General features: G+C 34.5%; 1 protein-coding gene across 18 annotated transcripts in view; it reads right to left on the bottom strand.

Annotated features, from left to right (window-relative positions):
- CDH19 (cadherin 19) overlaps window positions 1-24216 on the bottom strand; it is a 113985-nt gene that overhangs the window by 31763 nt on the left and 58006 nt on the right. For 16 of the 18 annotated variants that reach the window (XM_083823509.1, XM_083823506.1, XM_083823513.1 and 13 more), the window contains 2 exons: window positions 9330-9556; window positions 5905-6199 (listed from right to left, as the gene is read on the bottom strand). In XM_083823509.1, coding sequence (XP_083679635.1) covers window positions 5905-6199; window positions 9330-9527 — 493 coding nt within the window. In that variant the 5' untranslated portion in view covers window positions 9528-9556. Of the gene's footprint in view, window positions 1-5904; window positions 6200-9324; window positions 9557-17210; window positions 22963-24216 lie in introns of those variants that run through there. The other 2 variants (XM_083823512.1, XM_083823508.1) reach the window with 2 other exon arrangements.

Here is a 24216-nt window from a genome sequence, read left to right on the forward strand (position 1 = left end):
TACATCTTATGCGTTTTCCCCTAATTTTTGGCATGTAAATGAAGCAGAACAAGTTGTTTCACCTCCCCTTGAATATTCTGCTAAGTATTTTATGGAACTTTTCTTTAGGAATAAGAAAAGAAGTGACTTTGTCACCAGCAGGCTCACTACCTGACTGAAAGAAATTACTTGTTAGCAAGCAAAGCAGCCAAGAAGTATGACAAGGCTCTGATAATGTTTTATATTTTTGAGTCTTTAATGAGCCTTTTCCATGGCAGAATGCACAACAGAATCAATCTGCAGAGCTTGATTTCATCTCTAACTGAAAGCTGGCTATATCCTATAAAAAAGATTGGCAGAAAATTCATGGTACTATTATTGATGATTATCCTTTGAAAGGTATTATTTACTGTAGCATAATTTCATAAGGTAAACTTTATTTTTGTCTCTTTTTTTTTTTTCCTTACCTAGGTTCTGCACAACAAAAATATCACTTTCTGTGAGAAAAAGTAGGAAATCAATCTACTTTTTTAAAAAATCTGGCATTTGTTCATGTTTGCACCTGCTTAGAGATGTAATATATACTAATATATATTACATATATTAAAAATCTATGTATAGTTATGCTGGAGGAGAAAAGAAATGATGGAGTTAAAGGAATTAGATCTGAATCTTTTTATGGTCAAACTACAAGTCAATAATTATTACCAGAAAAACAAATACATTATTTGTTGAGGCATATGTACTTCAGAAATAACAATATTCTTTATCAAGGGCAAAAGATAATGAAAACACTTGGCTACACTGCTACTAAGTCCACATCAGCTGCAATCTATAGAAAACTGTTCTGTATTAACTAATACTGAAAATTCAACCTTTAAGGCATTCTAGCATGACTATAATGCACTTGTTTAAAAACAAATTGAGTGAGTGCTAGAAAGGAACTGATCACTGTGGATAATACAATATCCAGCCTGTTATAAATGCAGTTTTCTAATAAAGAAACCCAAGCAAGGTACCAACAACCATGTTCAGAAATGGACTTGTTTACAGCACCATATTTAACAAGATAGAACAACAACAACAGAATGAAGGACTGCAAGGTTATTGTTACAGCTCCTTGAGTCTCAAACATTTAAAGACAGATTCATTTTCTACAGTTTCTGTCCATTAGAAAGAAATGTTGAAACTAAAATGGCATGTGGTGCTTCTCTAGGCCCCAGAATACTTTTTTTTTTTTTTTTTTTTTGCTTGCTTGTTAACTCTTCGATAGTATCACAGAAGGGAGAAGGATGGAATTTGCCCAGGTGGGCTCAGGGAGAAGCAGCATAATGGAAAGATGAAGCTGGCAAGGGACAAATATTTCATAATCAGTGTATGAGCTTCTAAATTAAATATGGACTGTGAAGGGAGCAGAAGAAAAATATTGCCCAGATTTGGAAAACTTTTTTTTTTTTTCCTCCATTTTTTAGTCTTTCACTTTCACTGCCATGAAACCTCTATTTCTTTGTACATTTAACCCATATCAAAAAAAAAAGCAAACCATTTGCCAAATGGAACTATGTTTTTACCTAGACATTTGTGTTTGAATGATAGAAATTAAAGCAGTAATATTAATGTACCCAATAACTCTGAATAGAAAGTTCAGCCATTTTTTTAATTCCATGGCTGGGAAGAGAAAAATTGACCACATAAAAAATATATATATTTTTTTTTTGAACAAACAAATAAGCAAGACCACCTCTCGAAATTCCAGCCATTATATAATGACAGCAATTATATAATTGACAGCCTAACTACAATATAGTTTCACATAATTTATGTGAAAACTGCTATAATGTCAGAGACAAATTAACTAAATCTACCTGTGAGCTTTTGAACATGCATTTTCTGAATATGAGTCTGTGTGACACTGATATAAAGTTTAGCCCCAAATATGTGTTGTACGTCTACATAAATGTCTTAAGCTGCGTAGTAAACATATTTACACATTCTGTGCTTTTCATTAGGTTCTATTTAAAGCAAATTACTTTTTTTTTTTTTTTTTCTGATTGCTATATAGGATTTACTTTACACTCCTTTAGTGTTGGTTTTACCTTTTTTGGTCAAAATATTAATTGTGTCACTTATATATTGCAACTCATTAGGTAAACTAGAAGGCCATTGTATAAAAAATAGTTACTCATTTTTCTAACTAGAGCTTGAAATCTACTAAAACAGCAAGTACTGATATATTACTGCATCTGACTCAACCATTCCATCAGATATACTGCATTTGTACACTTTAAACAGCTATATGGGAGGCACTTAATGTAAAACTGTACAAAATGCCTGAGGGAAAACTGCAGTTCTGTACTCTTAGAAGAGTCCATTTGCTGACATGCTTTTCATTCACTGTGACACTTGCATTTAAAATCCTAATAAAATTTAGTACTGAAAATAAAAGAGAGCTAAGAAAGAAATAAAATATATTCTAATTTGTTGTCACATTAGTATACATATAGATATTTGTAGCTAATTTTAGCCAAATTATCTATGCCTGTTTTCTGTTTTTCTGTGGTTCTCTGAGGCAAGTAATACATGACCAGCTGTGAATTATTCTCTCTTTGCTTTATTAGTTCCAGACAAAAAGCTCAGTAACTGTGAACTGCTTTTCCAAGCATGGACCATGCTTCCTGAGCAAGTTTTTTCATAAGAAAATTTCTACAAGATCCCAGGTCCAATATAATTGAGCTGAAATGCCATTAGAAAGCTCTGAAATGGAGCAAAGACCAAGACTCTCTATTGCACTACACCATTTAAAGTAATTCCAGACTATGTCCTTACTATGCAGAAAGAGATTCTGTTTTACTGGGAGAAAAGCACTGCAATTTTGATTGGTTACTGTTCCTGTCCATTGGGAAGTTAGAAATTTCCTTCTAAGGATTAATGCTTTAAGATATACATCAAATGAGCTTTCACCTCAGAAGTGCAGTACTTGGAGAGGCAGGGTAAGCAAGCTGTGAGAGGACTGCATGGTGTGGCTCAGCTGTTTCACGTACTGAAGCTATTAGGGTGTATACCAGTATATACCATTCCATTTATACTCTATATGTCTGAAATACACTTTAGTATGCCAGTGTCTTGGTTTAACATGGGTAGGTAGCTGAGCACCATACAGATGCTCTCTCATGCCCCATCCCCAACAGAACAGGAGGAGAAAATATGATGAAAGAAAAGGCTGATATAAGGACAGGGAGATCACTCACCTACCACCACAGACAAAACAAACTTGGCACAACGGAAATTAATGTAATTTATTACCTATATACAAAGTACATATAGCAGTCTAGAGCAATGAGAACTAAAAGCAAACTAAAAACACCTTCCACGATATCCACTGTCTTCTATGTCCTCTTCTCGGGATGCAAAGGGGAATGGGGAATGGGGATTGTGGTCAGACCATAATGCCTTGTCGCTGCTGCTTCCCCTTCCTCTGCTCCAGTATGGGATCTGTCCCACAGGATACAGTCCTTTCGCCTGCTCTCCACTGGAAGCTCTCCATGGCCCGCAGCCTCCTCCAGGCCACGTCCACCTGCTCCACCGGGGGCTCCTCCACGGGCTGCAGCGTGGAGATCTGCTCCGTGTGGGACCCATGGGCTGCAGGGGGACAGCCTGCTCCACCAGGGGCCTCTCCTCAGGCCGCAGGGGAACTGCTGCTGCATGCCTGGAGCACCTCCTGCCCTCCTGCTGCACTGACCTTGCAGTCTGTAGGGTTGTTCCTTTCTACATTTTTTCACTCTCTCCCATATGCTGCTGGACAGCAGATTTTTCCTTTCTTAAATCTGATCTCACAGAGGCACAACTAGAATTGCTGACTGGCTCAGCTTTGCCAGCAACAGGTCCCTCTTGGAGCTGGATGTAACTGGTTCTTATCTAACCTATCTATCTAAGTTTCTGGAACCTTCCCACAGAGGCCACCTCTGTAGCCTCCCTGCTACTAAAACCTTGCCTCATACACCCAGTACAGCCTGTTGTGTACTAGTATCTACACAGAAGTAGATGAAAAGTAATCTCTAAAATAACAAAAGCATTAGTGCTAGAGAAGCCAAACATAGGAGTGTAGAAAATATTTGAAGATCCATAGGACCATCCTAAATTCATGTTATATAATGGTTAATTGCAAGTCTATGAGTTTACTATCTCAAGAAGTCTGTGTCTAAGAGGGGAAGCACACAAAGATGTTGTTTTATTTTTTTACACATTCTGACAAATTGGGAGAACAGTGTTACTTCTGATTTTCATATTTTAGTGGGATCTTTTTATTAAAATAATAATAATAATAATAAAAGTTTAATCAATCATGTTGAAGTGATGTAGCACTTTAGGAATTTAAAGATACCGTAGATGATAGGAGATTTGATAAAGACTGCTGAACCTTCTATTTTTAGATTGTCAGTTATAGGCAGCTCAAGTCAGTACAGATTGAAGCCTCTCGTCTGTCAACTGCTTATTGGTGAACTGAGGTGAGAAACAGGTATATGGAAAGAGAATGTTACTGTTGCTTTGATCCGTAAGTACTACCCTAACTGACTTCTTTTTATTATTTTTTTTTCCTTTTTTTTTTTTCCTATACAATCATCCTCTCATCATTAAGACAGGAACTTGTCATTAAGACAGGAAGATAAAATAGAAGGATTTCAGAATTCTTGATATAGTTCTGTGAAAGGTTATAGATTTGGGTGAGTGTAAATTGAGCCATATTACATTATCAGCTATTTAAAATTGATTTTTTATAAGAGCTCTAGTGTCTTATCAATAATAGTGAATCACATGGGGAAAAAGAAAAGGCATTATCAAAGACCCAGATCTGTGTAATCCCAGATAAAAATATCCAGATAATTCTAAACAATAAACTGTTCTATATTATTGTGGACACTTATTATATTATTATATTTATATATTATATATATAATAATATAAATCTATAAATATTATATTATATTAATTATATTATATTATTATATCTGTATTATTGTATCTATATTATTATATCCATATTGTTGAAGTAACAAAGCAAACTTTGCTTCATATTTGTCGTACTAAGTTTCCAGGTACATAGTCCAGGTCTTCTTTTTATGTATAGATACGTGGAAGAAGTGGTGCAGAGGTTAAGTCATCACTTTTGATAGGAAAATTCTTGTGCAATTTTTGTGCTTATGAAACTGAAAGACTTTTATTGCCCACCATCTAATCCAAACAAAGAGAAGCTTTCCAATGGGGAAAGGGGCTTGGCTGTGTAAATAGGTAGGCATCATACAAGATATGAGGATGGTCATCACATCAGCCTGCTTCATTCCTGTTCTGAACCCATTACTTACAGGAAGGAAACTATCCCTATATTTGTGGGGAAATCATGAGTGCTTGTCATGTGAATTTGACTCTTCTCCAGTTACAGTACAGTATAATTTATACTAGATAGGGCATAATAAAAGCCTATTGTTTAATTATTAAGTGGAATCAGAGGAGACTGAAGGAGGCTGTTGAGTGCTGTTCAGCCAAGCTTATTTGTGCGCTTAAAGAGTCAACTTAGGTTAGAGGCCTTTAAAATTTAAGTGCATGCTACTTTTCTTTCACCGTAGTAGAAGTCTGAAGAGCTGACAGGTTATAATAATAATAATACATTGAACAATTTTCTAGAGACTAGGGTGCTATACTGATTGAAAAAGCAGTGAATTCTGTCTGCCTAAAATCTCATTTGCAGTACCAGCTGGTTACAGTAGTCTATCTATTCTGAAGTGTGATGCTGTATTTTTAAACAAGTACCTATTTCAAAGCTATGCCACTGAAGGAAAAGACAGGTTTCTATATTCAATACAAGCATGAATCCAGAATCTGTAAAAGGACTCTGATACATGTAAGACTTTGGTTTATGGCACGTCATACCTTCAGGTGACATCTCTGGAACAGTAGCCACATAAGGTCCATCCAAGAACTGTGGTTCGTGATCATTGATATCTCGAACCTTGATAATAAATTCTGATTCAGGTTCAACAGGAAGACGAGTGTTCCTGTTAAGTGCCTGTGCTCTTAGAATATAGAAGGGTTTCTCTTCTCGATCCACCTTTTGTATCGCATAAATTTTGCCATTATATTCATCAATGATAAAAATGCTTCCAGCTCCTTCCCCAGTCAAAATGTATTGTAAGTTGCCATCCTGTTTGTCTAAATCTGATTTCAGCTGTAAGTGAAAAAAACAGAAGTGAAAGGAATTAATGTTAAATACATACTTTAGATCATTGGTTTATCAGCTGCCACAAGCTTCTGCTGAAAACAGGGCAAAGGACCTTAAAACATTATCTAAATTCTTTATTATTATAAATGATAAGTGTACTTTATAAGTTTTATATATACATATATTGTTTTTATATTCAGCAATACCAGGTGTGAATGTGAGAGTGGTGTTCCAATTCTGTTGAAATATTAAAGAGATGAAAAGCCGTTCTGTGGTATAAATCTATATTATTTATTCTGAAATAAATTGACATATTTTGTAATTCCTTCCTGGAAGATCTACATCCTCTGTTATTTTGCTAAGATGAGCTTTACGATGATGATTCCTCTGATGAAGCTGAGCCCTGGAGACCACTGTGGTTCAGCTGCATTTGTTCATGTCAACATAATTGTTCTGTTAATGCTAATGATATGCAACATCACTTTTGCGATAGCAGTAACTGAACCTTTTAATGTGCCAGTAATCTACATTTGAGTTTTTTTGCGAACATCAACTTCCATCATATTATTTCTCTGACGTTTATTTATTTATTTATTTCGTGCTTAGACAAAATATTTAAGGACCTGGATAAAAATTTAAATACTCAATTAAAAAAATAAATAAATATGTATCCACCTTGCTTATTCTACTAAGTGGAGTGCTTTAAACGTAAGCGATATGTTTATGTGTTTACTTAAATAACTCTCCTGTTTTGTTTCATTCTTATTGACCCATTCTTATTGACCCCCTTATTGATCAGTGTAGAATATGAGGTCACATACTGAGAAAGAATTAACTATGTCACATTTCTCTATTATATTCACTCAAAATATTTTGTGACAGATGCTGAAGTTGAAAAACAAATCATTTTAGCTTTTCCTTGGAACAATGACTGGTTATTTTGAATTGTTTAATTTTTTGTATGCATCAACTGGATAGTTTATTCAAAATGAGGTTGGGACATTGCTCTGAGATATGAGGAACACAGTTTTGAGTTCTTGCATTGAATCCTGCCAAAGTACTCAAGTCCTAAATTATGCAGTGATAATTTCCCTTTCAAACACAAGATAAATAATTTTCAGTGTTATGGTGTTTAAACTCTCTAAAATATAAACAACTTAAAGCCAAAAGCTTTCAACATATGTAATTTTGTTTGAAACATGGGGCAAGTTCACCTTTATAGGGTGAACCTAGAGGGCAGGACCCCTTTATGAGTGGTTTGGTCCCATTCGTTTAAATATCATCCAAGAATGACAGCTGGCTAGGGGGCACCACAGATTCTTTTTTAGAAACCATAAATCATAGTTTCCTTGTCATGAACACCAGGACATGGGAAAGATAATGAATATCTAGATCTTTACCTTAAGATATGGTTGAGATACGATCACAGATTGTATCAAACCCCTAGAGACTGAAAGCCTGGAAGCCTGACTGGGACTGGGTGTTTAGACATAACCTAGGATGAACCATTTTGCTTAGTATAATTATGTCCAACATATTTTCATGACATTAACGATTATAAATGAGAGGTCTCTAATAAATGACATATGCTGGGAAAGTATACAGAAGGTTCTCAGCTTGTGTATTTTGTTTGTTTGTTTGTTTTATAATAGATAATATAGTAGGTGGCCTTTTCTTTGTAAATGGGAACTGGGACAAGAAGTTATGCATTGTCTTCATCTATCTTACACTGCAGTACTGATGGACACATCTTTTTCTCAAACATGGTAATGGAAAAGAATTCATGAGTCTATGTTAAATGAAATTTGAAGATTAAGCTCTGAATCTAACTGCAGATAAGCAGAAGCCTTGTGATAAGGCTTAGTGACTAACAGAGACTGTCTACCTGTGTCATTGTTGATGGAGTTTCCTCCTGGACCTTATTTACTATAAAGTTGATCATAGAATGTCAATTTACTTATTGAAAACAGAGCATATTGTACTTCACAGAAAGCCACAAGTAAATGTGTCTGATTTAGACAGTGGTTAGACTGCACTAAATGAACAATAATCCTCAATTAAAATTACCCATAGTTTACCTGTGAGAAATAGAAACACAAGATTAAGAAAGTTATCTACAGCAGCATGAAAATGTATGGCATTTATGACATTTTTTTTATGGGAAACAATGCTTTCCAGATATGGGAAAAGTAATAATGATTTTTTTTTTTTTAAATGACTATGTCTGTACTTGTTCTTTTAGAAGTAAGACATCACACTTCCATAGCAGTTACTTTGAAGGGGTTGCAAAAAAGTAATTAATGAATTTTGAGCACCTCACCCTTTGGGCCCAATTAAATTTTAGTGCTAGTTAATTAGCAGTTAAACTTATTTTGGTTCATTCATCTAGAAAGTGCCTTAAAGAAAAGAAAACTAGATCTCAAGATAACAATTACTTCTAGCTTACAAAAATAAATAAAAATAATAAATAATAATAATAATAGTAAGTAGAAAGAGAAAATAAGGAGTAGATAAAGTCTCATTACGACAATTATCTTAAAGCACATTTTTAAAGGAGGGTGAAAAATAATTGCTCGTTGTGCTAAAGCTACGTTAATCTAATGAACCATGCAGATTCCTGTAGTTTCTCAGTGGTAAAAGGATTTAGTATTAATCTGCTTCATTAAAAATTAATGAGGGGTAAATCAGCTGCTACTTAGTGTAATAGAAAATCATGCTAAATACTGTTTGTAAACTGCACTCACTATGGCTTCTTTGATGAAGTGCCAAAAATAGCACAAGCAAGTTGCCAAATGTTGATAAATGAGTCCTTAACTTTCATTTAGAAGACAGAAAAATTTCAGCTTGGTACCTTCAGCTACTCTGCACAGATTTAGTTTTAGTAACAGGATGCGAGTGGTGTTTCCTTGACAGTGGAGCCATGACCTTTAGCCCAGGGAGTTCTCTGACCCTAAATCAGGTTGCAGTAAAGTTGAGATGTTGTGCTGCCTGATTACAGCTACCTCAGCACTTTTTGTATCTTTCTTGATATTTCCAGGTCAATGAGGATGGTTGATCTTCCAAGTCAAGGCAGTAAGATGATAATCAGCACTTTAAATCTAACCTTGCACTATCCTTGCATCATGACTTACCATACCTGTCCAACATACACAGGCATCCTTGAGGTCTGTTCCTCAGTTACAAAAAGCGGCTCCCATATCCAGGCACGCTTTACTCTTCGAACTGTTGTGAAAAACTGATCTGTGTTTTGGGCACTGTGGTTCTGTGTGGTTGGAGAGCAAAGCCAAAGCTGAACCACTGTCAGCATGAGACATAGCAAAGTGGAACAATTCATGCTGAAGCCTCTCTTCAATCAATTTTCATCTGTCAAAGAGGAGAAGAAAAAAAAATAAATACCTTAGACAAAGTTTCACAAAGGCATCACTTTTGTCTTCTTTTGTCTTCTTACTTTTACTTATATATTCTGTGCAAATGTAAGAGCTGATTTGCAATGTTAAAACCTCTTCCTAAAAGGAAAGAGTTGAAACAAAGTCTGTTTCTGATTAAAATTGAGATACTTTTAGAGACTCTGGCATGAAAGTCAAATGTTTAACTTGCCTTTATGAATATCCTACACAGGGACTTTTTATGCAAAAAAAGGAAAATCATCCTCCAATTAATTCATCTTCAAATTAAGCTGGGTAATTGCATTGTGTAGCCTAGGAATAATTTGATTGGGATAATTGTATGTTTCTACTTAGACAGGGCTCATTTTGAGCAGCAGTTACAGAACTGCCTGAAGGGTGCACGACTACCCTCAGTGGCCATGATGACTGACAAGTGAAACAGAGCGGTGCCAGAGCTGGTTTTTTTTTTTTTTTAACCTCTTCTTTCCTCTTTCCGAAGTCAGCAAAACACCAACAAAAATGCCAAAGGAACTAGGGTACCATGTAGAAAAGCATGTCTTTGCACAAACTATATGCTATTATGTTCTTTCCTGTGATTTTTGGCACAATAAATAAAACTGAATTTTAAATAAAGTGCAATTGTCAGTTGATAATCACCATCTTCTAAGAGGCAAAGAGGAGAATTCTGAAAACCCTTGCCACACATTTACTTCTGAAAACCTTACTTGGCAATGGATCTAGAAATTTTCTTCAAGTCTTTAGCCAGGAAGAATAGCATTTTCTATGCAAGAACAAAGTTTGGTTTATGAATTTATCTCATGGCAGTCAGTTTGTACAACACACTGGAAATATACACATACATTTATATATATATATATGGCTGCTTTTAATTTAGGCCTGAAAAATCCATAAACCGTTTATCTATTCAGGATAAAATACAAATTTATATGTCTTTTAAAATCACGGTTTAATAATAGAGCTATCAACACCTGTCTTTTGCAAAGGAAAATATTGTAATTGCTTAAAATAACAGAGATATCATGTAGACATTTATTCCTTTCCTTCCAGATTTGATATGATGTTAAACTTAATTCTGTTAAAATGTAATCTGTGTCTATATGATTACCGAGAAAAAGATAAAGGAGTTTTAACAGTAAGACATATAGAATTGTAGAAGTTAGAATGTTGGTTCCAGTTCTGTATACATTTTGTTATTCAACTTCAAATGCTATAACAGTGCAAGATGAGATTTGAATGGAGGGGGTGTGACTTGTGTACTCTCTTGTTTCAGTTTGCTGTGGAAAATTACTAATTATCCTAAGTCTGTAAGATGTCCTGATGGACACCGAGTTGAAAACGAGTCATCAATGTGCCCTGGCCACTAAGAAGGCTAATGATTTTCTAGGCTACATTAGGCAAAGTATCTCAGCAGGTCAAGAGAGGCGATCTTTCCCCTCTACTCAGCATCTCTGACATATTGTAGAAAAATAAATATTTTCAAATTTTGAGATGTTGCACACTATTTGTTATGTGTATAGTGTGACTTTTAATTGAAAATACAGATGCTGAGCAAATTATTAAAAAACAAACAAAAAAACATAAAGCTATGTAAGGAAATTCAGAGTTGTATGTCTTTCTGTTTTTCCCTTCTCTGCTACATCAAACATATTCAATTTGCCATTACTTTCAAGACATTTCAGAGCACATTTACTTGAGCATCTTCCTACTCATCTGGCATTTAGACACTGCCTCCAGCTTTTGGCCAGCATAAGTTGCCATTCTTTATAAACCCAATAGCTGCAAACAATTGCCTTCTTTCTATTCTCCAAACTTCAACTCACTCTCAGAAGTAACTCTTACAAAATAACCAGAAACTAATTTCTGATTTCTTATCTTTCTTTAAAACAACAGCAATAACAACAACAAACAGTATTACCTACTTAAAGGAAAAAAAGAGTTCACAGTTTTTAAGGCAGTTCTGTGCTGAGACTGCTGCCTATCACAGTGACTAGTGTTGTCTGGTACTCATCTGTCTTCCCCTCTCAGTTGTTTCTTGTATTCCCCTAATTGTAAGGTTATTGTAAATGAAATGACCTTGTAGTCTGTGTTATAGCTATAATATGTAGCAGAATGGAGGATTAGTAAAAGAACAGAGCTTTTAGGTAATATAATAATATGAAAAAAATAGACAAATTCTTAATAGAATAATCCCTCATTAAAAAGAAGACAAATGTATTTTCATAGATGAACAAATGAGCTCTCACTAATAATTTCCCAAGGGAGTACGAGAAATCGGGACCATATTTCTGCTCCTGTCCTATTCTTCAGGAAGTAGTACATCTTCACTCTCTCTCACTTGTGTTGGATTAGACTGGTTTAATAAAGACTGATATTGAGAACAGAGCAATGACAATATCAATTGTGGTTGTGATAAGTAGGCTACAGTTTTATATCCAGTGAAACCCATGATTTTCCTCTACACCAGGGACAGATTTACCTCTTGGTACAAAGTGGTGGAGTACTTTGGTTTGTTCTAGTATTGTCCCCAGATGAAATCCTGACACCATTTGAAACTCGATATTAGCTTTATATGTCCTGGTAGTCTGACTTGGTTTTGTATTCCCAATGTCATAATAACAGTAATTTATTATGAATTATGACCAAGTCATTGCATTACAAAATAATACCTTTTACTGCCTAACATTTCAAGAACAATAATAGGAAGAGGAAAAGGTTCTAAATATCCACCCTCTGGGATATCATGAAGTAATTTGTGTGCTGATGGAAAAAATAAGAGTGAAATAACAGCCTTCTAAAATATTAATATATATAGAATGAGAGATAATGAGGATAATTACTGTTAGCTGAAGAATAAGGACAAAACAGCTTAATTTTTTAACAAACCATTATCAATAATAATAACAACAACAATAACAACAACTTTCTATAAGAAAAGTCTTACAATTAGGGAATAAAAACATACCAAAACATAGTAACAAGGTAGATGTTAACTAGATATTATTAGAATCATCTAATACATAGATGTGTACTTGATCCTGTTTTACTGCGGGAATTTGAAACAGTGACTCCTGAGGAAAACAGTTCTTTCTGTCCTTAAAGTTTTGTGCAGAAACAATAACGAAAGAATGAAACTAAATAAAATCTTGAAAATGAATGGTCATTTCAAAGGTAACTCCTTTTCTGAATTTTTGTGTTGTCTTTGCTTGTTTTTATAATATCAAATAAACAACAACAGAAAAATAGAACAATTCACGTGAGATAATCAAATTAATTATTAGCCAGTTTCTGAAACACGATTCTTGTCTCAAGCAAAGGCCTCACATGATGTGAGTTTTCTTTCGTGCATCAGTGTTGTTTTGACAGTAACTCTTTTTCATTGGACTCTTTAGGCTCCACCCAATGTGGTAGACACTTAAGCTATAATACTCGTATAACCCTCAAGCAATTAGCAGCCCCCCCCCCCAACACACATACATACACACACTACTTTATTTAATGTATATGTTTTCTTTTTTTTTGTCTTGATACTTAAACTTAGCAAATGTTTTGTTTTGAAACTTAAACATAATTTATTTATTTATTTGCTTATTTTTGTAATATCAGTAGAGCAATTGATACAATCTTTCATTGTGTGCAAAATGGTAGACAATCTTATACTTGCTGCTTCTTACACTTTGTGAATTTCACGTAGAAAACAATATTTTATACAGATTTGTTATGGTAGAAACTCTTTACCATTTTCACTGTTTTTTTATCCATGATTTAATTATTTCCAATCGCTGTCAAGATATATTGTATGTAAGTTTTCCATTCTTCACATGTTTTAAGAATTTTATGTGATGAGACCAGAAAAAGGCATATTAAACTTTTAAGAATAAATATGGTATATTTAGCTCCAGCTATGTAGGATTCTTGATTGCAGATTAGCACAGGGTAAGTCACTACTATAACAGTAACATTTTGCTGAGTTGGTAAAAAACAATAGTGGGAAGTAAACAAATAAAAAAAAATGTTGTTATTTAAACTTTGTATTTTACTGAATATCGCTGTTTTCATATGCCACCTATACATCGTGCATTTTTTATTTATTTATGTGAGTGGATACCAGTCCTGCTCAGGTCACCTTTTCAATAATACCTCTGAGCTTATGTTTTTTTGTTGTTGTTGTTGTTTTGTTTTTGCATGATTTTTTCTTTCTTTTTTCTTTTTTTTTTTTAAATTAGTTTAGCGCTTAATATTGTTTTAGCTTTATTTGTACTGAATCTAAATATTTTAGTTGAGTCTTTTTTGACTTTATGTCTTTCACACATTGTGTTTTTGATAATTTGGACTGCTACATCTAACAAGTATGCCAAATTTAATTATACTCTGGCGAGAAGAGCTAACATCTAAAATGTAATATCTTCAGTCAATTAATTAGAGCTATATCAACAACAGCCTTGCTAGTCTGTGCATGACTAGTTATTTTAAAAGCTATTACTTAACCTTGAGAAGTGTCTCCTTTAACGCACATCTTGATGTGACATTTGACCAAATCATATTGACTGGTATTGCATATTAACACATTAACAGCTACGTGTGTCTTCACTAGTCACCCAGCACTTCACTTACTTGGAGAGCAATTACTTATATGTTATGAATGTGACATAAATTTCATTTTATTCTAATTGGGACATTATTTTCTTCATTTTGTAAATATGAAATGATACCATTAGGGAAGGACTTCGAACTATTACATAGAATTGCCAGAGTAATTATCTGTCAGTTATACATGAACAAAATAGCTTTAGAGAAATTAATTTGTTAGTTTATTAGTGCCTTTAAGTCTGTGGATTTTAATCAATGTAGAGCTGACTGACTAGAAATACAGTCATTGCTATTGCTTTATAATGGTGTGCTGATTATCTTTTTAGGCAGTATATTAACACCCCATCACTTTACTAGAGTATCTGTGGCAATACAGAAAAAACCCTATTGACATTTCAGATGACAAAAAACTGAGCTTTCAATGCCCAACAAGCAGTTGGCAGAAGTCTGTACGTACTAGAGAAATGAAACATCTTTTAAAATTTCAAATTGTGATATTTATTTTTCAAATCCTATCACTAGTATCAAAAGTATGTAGGAATGTAGGGAAAGGTAGGACATTTGTTTTAAATGAGGGGAAAGGTCAAAGCTGAATGATGAGATTTCCTACTATGGCTGAAGAAAACAAATGGGAGATTCATTCCCTGTTCAGCTAAAGTTAATATAGACAGTACGGAGAGACATATTACCTGCTTTACAACCTTAAACCACGGTATATCTTGTTTGTTCTCATTCCTTCAGTGGAACTATTTTAATCACCAAAAGACATGAGTAGACCAACAGGGAGCCAGAATTAAAGCCAGTGACTATTGGTGTTCATATTCTTTATGAATTTTGTCTTATATAGCTAGCTGCAAAATACTTATTTGCTAGTGGCTATGAATATAGAAGAGGAGATAGCCAGTCTTTTCAGGCCTGGTCCACCAGTATTTTTAGAGCTGAGCAATTGGTTATTGATCTGCAGTTTCCCAGACATACATGCAGCTGAAACCAGCTCATTATTTCTGGGTCTATATTTGTCTTCCCTTAGGTGACTGCTACCTCTGCTGTGGACAAAGATTCTCATAATTTGAAAAACATGAAATCATTATTTCACTCTCTTCTGTCAATCATATGATGCAGAGCTGAAAGTGAAGCTTCAGACACTTCAGTCATGCCCGTAGGAGAAGGAAGCCTAAGTCTTCCAACTGCAATTCCTTGGAGCCCCTTTAGAAACAGCCTGCTAAAGGCAACACATCCCATCCAAAAAGTCTCTGGGGCAAAGAAAGCATCACCTACACTATTTCTATCAACAGAGCATAGCTCTGTGGGGACAGATAAACTTCTTGTAGGCAGGACTTGGACAGATAGCTTTCATTCTGTGGCAGTGACCTTTGGAAGTGCTGGTTAAGATATGGGTGGAGCCCATATAAATTCTTACGTTACTGGCTTTCAGCTGGAACTAGAAGAATATTAAAATTAAATCAGGGACATCAAAAAGAAATAAACAAAACTTAAAGGAGACTTTTGGAATCTACTCAAATTCCCCAAAGGTGTAATGGATAATATTGCACTGACACACACACACACACACACAGGAGCTCCAGCAGATTCTCCAAAACTGGTTTATCCTTAAAAATTTTTCCCAAGTCGGTGTGGCATCTCCTCTTCTAGTGGAAGACTCCACATGTTATTAACTGAAGAATAGAAGTTGTTGTACAGTTTCATAGACAAGAGATACAGATACTCCTACTTTATTTTTCTTTTCTTCTCCGTGAGAAAATGAAGTAGGCATATCTACATGTTTTTATCCAAACACTGGTAAATTAAGGATTATATTATGTTCTTTTTCACAAACTATTCTGCCATACTTCAGTCCAGATGTTTCTGAGCTAAAGAAAAGTTGAAATGTTCTATCTGAGAACTTGACATTAGAAGTAAATATGTTCATTTTCTGCAGTCCTTCAACAGCTTTAGCAATTATATTTAGACAAAAAATAATAGTAATAATAAAATAAATAAAAAATTCAATTTAGTAAACAGATGCTGAGATGCTAAGAGATTGTTAGATCTGTGGTGGTATACTGCTCTATACACATTAAAATAAAGATATATATATTTAATTTTAGCTTTCTTTAACTATGACAATTATTTATTTTTAAGACAAAAAAACCTGGGGCGCAAGACAAAAGACCTGGGGTGCAACAACCCCAAGCAGAGCTACAGGCTGGGAGATGAGTGGCTGGAAAGCTGCCTGGCCGAGAGGGACCTGGGAGTATTGGTTGATAGTCGGCTGAATATGAGCCAGCAGTGTGCCCAGGTGGCCAAGAAGGCCAACAGCATCCTGGACTGCATAAGAAGCAGTGTGGCCAGCAGGTCGAGGGAAGTGATTGTGCCCCTGTACTCGGCTCTGGTGAGGCCGCACCTCGAGTACTGTGTTCAGTTTTGGGCCCCTCGCTACAGGAAGGACATGGACGTGCTCGAGCGAGTCCAGAGAAGGGCGACCAAGCTGGTGAGGGGTCTGGAGAACAAGTCTTACGAGGAGCGGCTGAGGGAGCTGGGCTTGTTCAGCCTGGAGAAGAGGAGGCTCAGGGGCGACCTTATCGCTCTCTACAGTTACCTTAAAGGAGGCTGTAAAGAGGTGGGGGTTGTCTGTTCTCCCACGTGCCTAGTGACAGGACGAGGGGGAATGGGCGAAAGTTGCGACAGGGGAGTTTTAGGTTGGATGTTAGGAAGTACTTCTTTACCGAAAGGGTTATTAAGCATTGGAACGGGCTGCCCAGGGAGGTGGTGGAGTCACCATCCCTGGAGGTCTTTAAAAGACGTTTAGATGTAGAGCTTAGCGATATGGTTTAGTGGAGTACTTAGTGTTAGGTCGGAGGTTGGACTCGATGATCTGAGGTCTCTTCCAACCTAGAAATCTGTGATACTGTGATACAATTTGAAATATTGAAACTTATGACTAAAACCATGTCTTTTTTCATAAATATTTTGCTAATTAAAAAGACCAACACACATACACAGTAAAAACAAAAATTACTTGCCTTCTGGAATTTGCTTTTTATTGTAAAGAAGTAGCAAATCCAATTACAACATGTTTGATTCACTGGGCAAATCCTACTGGAACATTTTCAGCTCCACAGGATACCACTCAGTACTGAAGAACCACTTGTCAGCATAATGATGTAAAGGACCACATTCTGTGATTCACACTTGAATCTGTTTGCCAGATGATCTTCAGGAAAACACTTCATGAAATGCTCCAAAACTCTTTTCAGGATTCATGTTCCTTTTTGCTTTCATTCATAATTTCTTACAGACATTAATAATTAAATGAATTCACCTTTCCCATGGTTTCTGAGGAGATTTAACTCCCCTAAACATGAAACACCCAAGGATAAAAATAATTTTAAACATTTCAGTTAAGCTGATGCTTTTTGACGTGTCCTGATGTATTGCTAAACTTGTGGTTTTGGCTTCTGAGTCAATTCTCCACATAAAATGAGCTAAATCAGAAGCACCCTTAAATGAAATCATCCAGGTTATGCCAATAGGAAAGTAGAATTAAATCAGATTCAAACTCTTATATTTAAGGAGACATTCCTGGATACATTTTAAATGAAATAAATAATCCTAAAAACTTAAAAAATCCTAAATCCCTACAAAGAGTTAAATAATGCATGCTTTCACATAAAAAAAAAAGGAAAAAAAAATATATTTTATTTTCAATATCTAACTTTGTGTTCTGATTATTAATAAAACACTGACAATGAGGTAAATAAAGAAGTGAAGGATTACTTTTAACAAGACTTTCCATTATAAGCTAGAATATTTCCTCTAATACTTAACATAAAAATAGAACTAAAACAAAACAAACAAAACAAAACAAAAAACCCTGGTCAGCACACAGTGTTCCCACCCTATGCACCACCACAATGGATGTCATTTGGAAAAATGATGAAAGAATTCTGAAAGAATGCACCATCCCTCAGAAAACTTGCAGTAATATGAGACAAGAAAAACAGAATTTGCCTGCTTTCAGATAGAGGAAACAAACTGAAGAATATGTATAGTTTTCAGAATCATGATAAGTTGAGATGGATGGAAAAGACTTAATTGACAAACTTCTAAAAGGATAATATTGTTTCTTAGATTTTATTCTCTTAGTCTAAATTTCAGTTGATGAATCTTCCATTACCTCCTGCAATGACAGTAGTAATGACAATTTCGGTTCTATTTAGCTCCTAGTGAGCAGAGGCTTGTCTCCATATTTAGGTCTCCCTGCTTTATTCATTTTTTTTCTTTAAATATATAGATTCACTGTTCTGCTCATCAACCAGGAACACATTTCATCCTCTTTCTTCACACAAATTATCAGTTATGTTAAAGGCTAGTATCCTTTTCTTATCTGTTTCTTATGCCATAGTTATATTAATTCAATGTGGTTCTTATTTGATTTCATTCAACTTTGTAAGCGCTTTTCAGGCAATGAGATATTGAGAGGGGGACAGGAACCAAGCATTAGGTCTTCTAGGCCAGCAAAAATGTTGTTGCATGGTAAGTTTCATATCAAAGATCTTCAACCAGGTTTTATTTTCTTTGCTGTTCAGTTTCAAGTTTTGGAATAAAATATTCCAGGTATAACCCAATATACCCCATCAGATTTGTAAATCGTGCAGAGATTAAACAGTTTTTTAATGGAATCACATTTTATGAAATTCAAAATCACAAATACACAATTCCTAATAATACAATGCCTTTTCTAGCTATTGATATTTCACACTCTAAAAAGTCTTTAAAGGATACTGTGTGGATATGAGTTACTTTAAATTCCTATGATATTCCTGTATCCTAACAGAACATCAGAGAATAATTTCAGTCTAGAATAAATAAATAAATAAATAAATAAATAAATAAATAAATAAATAAATAAATTATTTTTAGTTCCAGTCTTTTCAGTTGCGTAGTATCCTCGACCTAGTCCTTGACATGAATAGCCAAGATGTCTCTTCTTCATGTGATATCTCAAAGATTTAATTTTGTTGATTACTTTTGTGAAAGGAGTGTATACTTTTCCAGAAAATAAAGCCCCAGTTTGTCCAATCCTCTTGCTAGCTACTTAGTACATGTAATATAGCTTTTCCTGACAAATGGGGGGGGGGGGGGGGGGCGAAATTACCATTTATACTTCCATGATCATTCAACATAGTTCAGTCCTTACTTGGAATCAAATTAAAATACCTTGAGTCTTTCTTATTAATTACAAATTCCTTTTTACTTTCTGTGCATTTCTATTTAGCACATAATGATCTGTGTGGACTTTTTGTGATGCCCTACATGAGGTTAACATGCTGAGGCCGAGTTGTAAGAAGCAGTTAAATATCCATCAGTGTTCCCTGTGCTGATTAGAATGATTTCTGCTTCATGGAGACAGTCTGGAGGAGGTTTTTTTTTGTGTATGTGGGTTTTTTTTTGGCATTTTTTGTTTGTTTGTTTTGTGAAAATGACACATAAGACTTCTTTCAAGGTTCATCCCCTCATGGTGGCTCATGGCAATTGGTAGCAAAGAAGCACTGAAAGTCCATTGAACTGAACAAATATTTTTCAAGACATCTCTTGGCCTTAGACCTGGAGACCAGCACGCCTTCTTTCTAGATATTTCCTGTCCTCATTTAGCTTTTCTCAGGCTTGAGAGCATTCTCTCATTCCTATGCAGCTGAGTACATAACTTCAATGCATATAAACACATGCATATGCATGAGCCCTGAAAGATGCCATAATTCACTATATCAGATAATTTAAAATTGCCCCAAATTAAGTTCTTACTAAAATATGTTTGTATGGATACCTCCCTCCTTTAAAACTGGTTTCATCCACATAATTTCCTGTATTTCAGGATTCTGTCAGAGTTGCTAACTGTTTAATTCATTACAAGCCAGCTGAAGCTGGGAAGTCCATAACATTGCCATAGTAACTGAGTGGACAAAGACTTAATTCATTAGTTTATATAAGCCAGAACTCATATCCTGCAGACAGTAATGGTTATAAATTATGTATGTCTATAAAGTCCACTGTTAATGGATTATATATATATTTAATAAATAGGTGTCAGTTCCTTAATAGTGAAAAATGGGCTTTGACTGCCCCATGCTCTCTCAAAAATAGTTTTATGTTAGATAGTTAGTCAATCAAAAAGTCGAGGGGAATGAAAAGGAACAATCCAATACAATACAGGAGAAAGTCTGAAGGGAGGAAGTGCCTGATAAGATAGGAGAGTGACTGGGATGCTTTTGACATGTTTATAGCTTTAGCTCTTTAGTAAAGATGTTATTGTTTCTTTTCAAGGCTAAGCTTAATCTTTTCAGGTCACAGGACTTTTTCATGTATAGTGTTCAGTTTATTGAGCACCTTAATACAATATAAGTAGTTCTTATGAACTACTTCTAACCTCACTACACCTAAACCCACATGCTCGTCCTTCTTTAGATCACTCAGAGAATAGCCAATGGAACAAGGTTTGGTTTCTGACTATAAAGCTGAGGGAGGAAAAGAACAGAAGGAAAAATTGCATTTCAAGATAATGCCTTCTGATAAAAACCACCCCAAGTTACATTTGCAAATTAAGGAGTTTACATGTGGTGTTAATGAACAATGGCCTCAAATTATGTAACCTTTATATATATATAGTTTATAAACTGTATTAAATACAGTTTATTTAAATAAATGATAAATAGCAGTATATGCACAGATCTTTATGAAAAAAATACAGAATCACAGAATTATCTAGGTTGGAAGAGACCTCCAAGATCACCCAGTCCAACCTCTGACCTAACACTAACAAGTCCTCCACTAAACCATATCACATCTAAATGTCTCTTAAAGACCTCCAGGGATGGTGACTCAACCACTTCCCTGGGCAGCCCATTCCAATGCCTAGCAAACCGTTTGGTAAAGAAGTTCTTCCTATTATCCAACCTAAACCTCGCTTGGCGCAACTTTAGCCTATTCCCCCTCATCCTATCACTGGGCATGTGGGAGAATAGACCAATCCCCACCTCGCTAAAGATATATACAGATATATATAAATAGCTAGCTGCCTAATAGTAAAGTCCTGAAAATCCAAAGCAGCTACTGTTGTGGTATGCTCTCTAAAGCCCTCTTAAGACATCATGACTTCGGTGCTGAATCCTTTACTGACTTTTGTTTTTTAATAATTATTGTTTTTATTATATTTAATTATTATTAATTATTAATACGTTGTTTTATTACTAATAATTAGTATATTAATAATTTTATTATATTATTTTTATAATTATTATTTTTATTAATTAATTTGAAAATAAAAATGTTGGGGATTTTCTGCATATAGAACTAAACAGTGTAGCTTCTTAGTTTTTCAAAACTTGAAGAAGCTTTTTTGTTTTCTTTAAATTAATTTTCCTCTCTTGAGATAGGGATGGGAGGACATACAACTTTACATTTGATTTTTTGAATTGATTTTTAAATAATTATGAACTAATTTTTAATCAATATTTAACTGTTAACTTCATGAAGGGGGAAGACAGAGCAGACTGTGATGAATAAACCTGTTGCAGTTTGCTATCAATGTAGCAGCAGCCTGCATGCCTGAGCTTGGTGGTGTGAATGGCAGCAGGGCTGGGTTGGCTCAGCATCCCCCACTTATCTCCTTTGTCCAGCTGCAGGAGGCAGCAAGCCATCAGAAGCTGTTGAGATTGTCACCAGTAGTTCTCCCTTGCATCAAGAAATCAATGTGTCTGACAGGCAAACACCTTACATTGTCTTTTATAGAGATGAACTTGCCACCACTTGACAGAGTTCCAACCTTTTACACCTATTAAGGAAGGAAACAGTAATGCTGTCCTCTTCTCTCTAGGGTTTTCTATATGCTACCTCTGACTGTGTCCTAAATGAATCAAGAAATCAATTTGCAGCCTCTCTGCCTCAGTTAAATCAAACTTATTCACAGTTTCTGCTGAGTAAAAAAACATCCGGTGCTTCCCCACAGGTATCTGCTGTCACTTTGACAAAGCATATCAGAGCCTTGACCAAAGCTATGATGTCCAAACTGTTTCATTTTACTTTTATATTTTTTAGCTTTACTTGTAACTGTTTTATTACTGCATGACATTGTTTTCATTAATAATATTTGTGTGAATTAATTCTACTCTTAAAATCAGTGCTTACTAAATATGACTGCTAAATAAGGTGGAAAAATTAATGCTATTACCAAAAGAACAAAACATAATATGGAATAAAGTCCATTTTTATTGAAAAATTGTGACTAGAGGATGAAAGATGGCAGTGTTTATTGTGGACATGGGCATTACAGGCTGTTTAATAACCTAAGTATTTACTTATTTTATTTCTATGCCTGTGAATAATTATTTTTTACTACACAGATAGTGTTTTTATTTTTAACAATACAAGGCCTGGGGCTCCCATGTTTTCTTAGGATGTGATTTATTAATTTAAGCACCTGAAAGATCTATCTTAATATGCTCCTCCAGGAGTCAATGGAAAGAGAAAGGCAGTGGTGTTTTATTGCATTGTAAGAAAGACAACTAAGTACAAAGTCTAAATCAACTTATTTCTGTCTAAAATAGATCATGATAATTAACCTAAGATAATAAATTATCTATTAAATATCTACAATTAGGTCACATGAACTACATTCTTAACCTTACTGCCATCTTGACAGAAATTTACTTTTGGGCAAGTTCTTTCATTTCTGAATTTATATTAATATTAGTGAAGATCAATGTGCATCTTGTTAAATCTGTTAGTACTAATTTACATTTAGGAGTATAGAACTCAATTCCTCTATCAGATATACTTTGCATTTTAGGTAGAGATGGATGATTCTAGTAAAGGAAATTAGACTACAACAAAGATGTTTTATAGATTATATTGTTTAAAAGAATGTATGAAATTCTTATAAAACACTATTTGTTTTCTTGAAACAAATTACCTTGTAATATAAAATAAGCACTGTTTAGAAAAAAATTGTCTATAGACTGGACAAGAGGAATGATATTACCCAAAGGAGGAGTGAACATTTCTTTATGTTTTCCATTATATTAAATATATATATATTATATAGGTTTCTTCAGGAAACCTATGTATTTTGAATCCTTACCTTATCACAGCTAATTATCAAAATATCAGAATGTAGAATGTTTTTTCTGATTTAGTAGTATGAGTTATGATGAATAAGATTATTATTAACGTCAGACTACTAAGATATCATACCATATAAGAAGTACATCATAAATTCCAATAAATGTCATAGTGTAGAAATGAAATAAATATGTTACTTTTGGATATTAAAAAAAAATCAAAGCAAAGTTTAGTTTTCTGTATTTCCTCACTTTGTAATTCTTTGTGATTTTGCCACATATACATTAAAACTCTCACATTTTTCTCATTTTTTTGCTCAGACTTAAGCAGCATTCCTCCACTTCAAAATCTGCTATAGTTTTGGAAAAGCTATATTTAAAAATTATTAATAAAAATAATAATTAATTAAGACCACAGGAAAAAAATGTACAGAAAAGTAAAATTGTATGTTTATGACAACTTACCAGTTATTCACATCTTTGAATTATTTCTGTTTCCAATTTTTATGATATATCTGAAAATGTGATTATGAATTTCAGAGTTTTCCAAATGCTTCATGTATGCAACAAACCCCTTCTTATAGCTTATATTTCAGGGTAAATTCTTGCTTTTGAATTTCTCTTTTTTTTCTGAGACATTTGTTTCATTTTCAGGAAATGGTATCTATTATCTGTTATCTATTGGGTGTGGTTTTAAAGACTTGGTATAATAAGAATTATTTTGTTGCTGTTTTGTTTCATTAATGATGCATTGCCAAAATCAGGCAGTTATTCATCTGGGTTGTTTGGATGTAGAAAGACTATCTAGCTCTGCTCATGAAGAGAGAATAGCTCAAGATCTGACCTCAAACCTGAGGGGGCTCTTGCTCCCATTTCAGATAACTCGCAGTACCACCCAGTGTTAGCCTCTCCT

This window comes from Anser anser (genome assembly GCF_964211835.1).
Source record: "Anser anser genome assembly, chromosome: 2".
NCBI lineage: Eukaryota > Metazoa > Chordata > Aves > Anseriformes > Anatidae > Anser > Anser anser.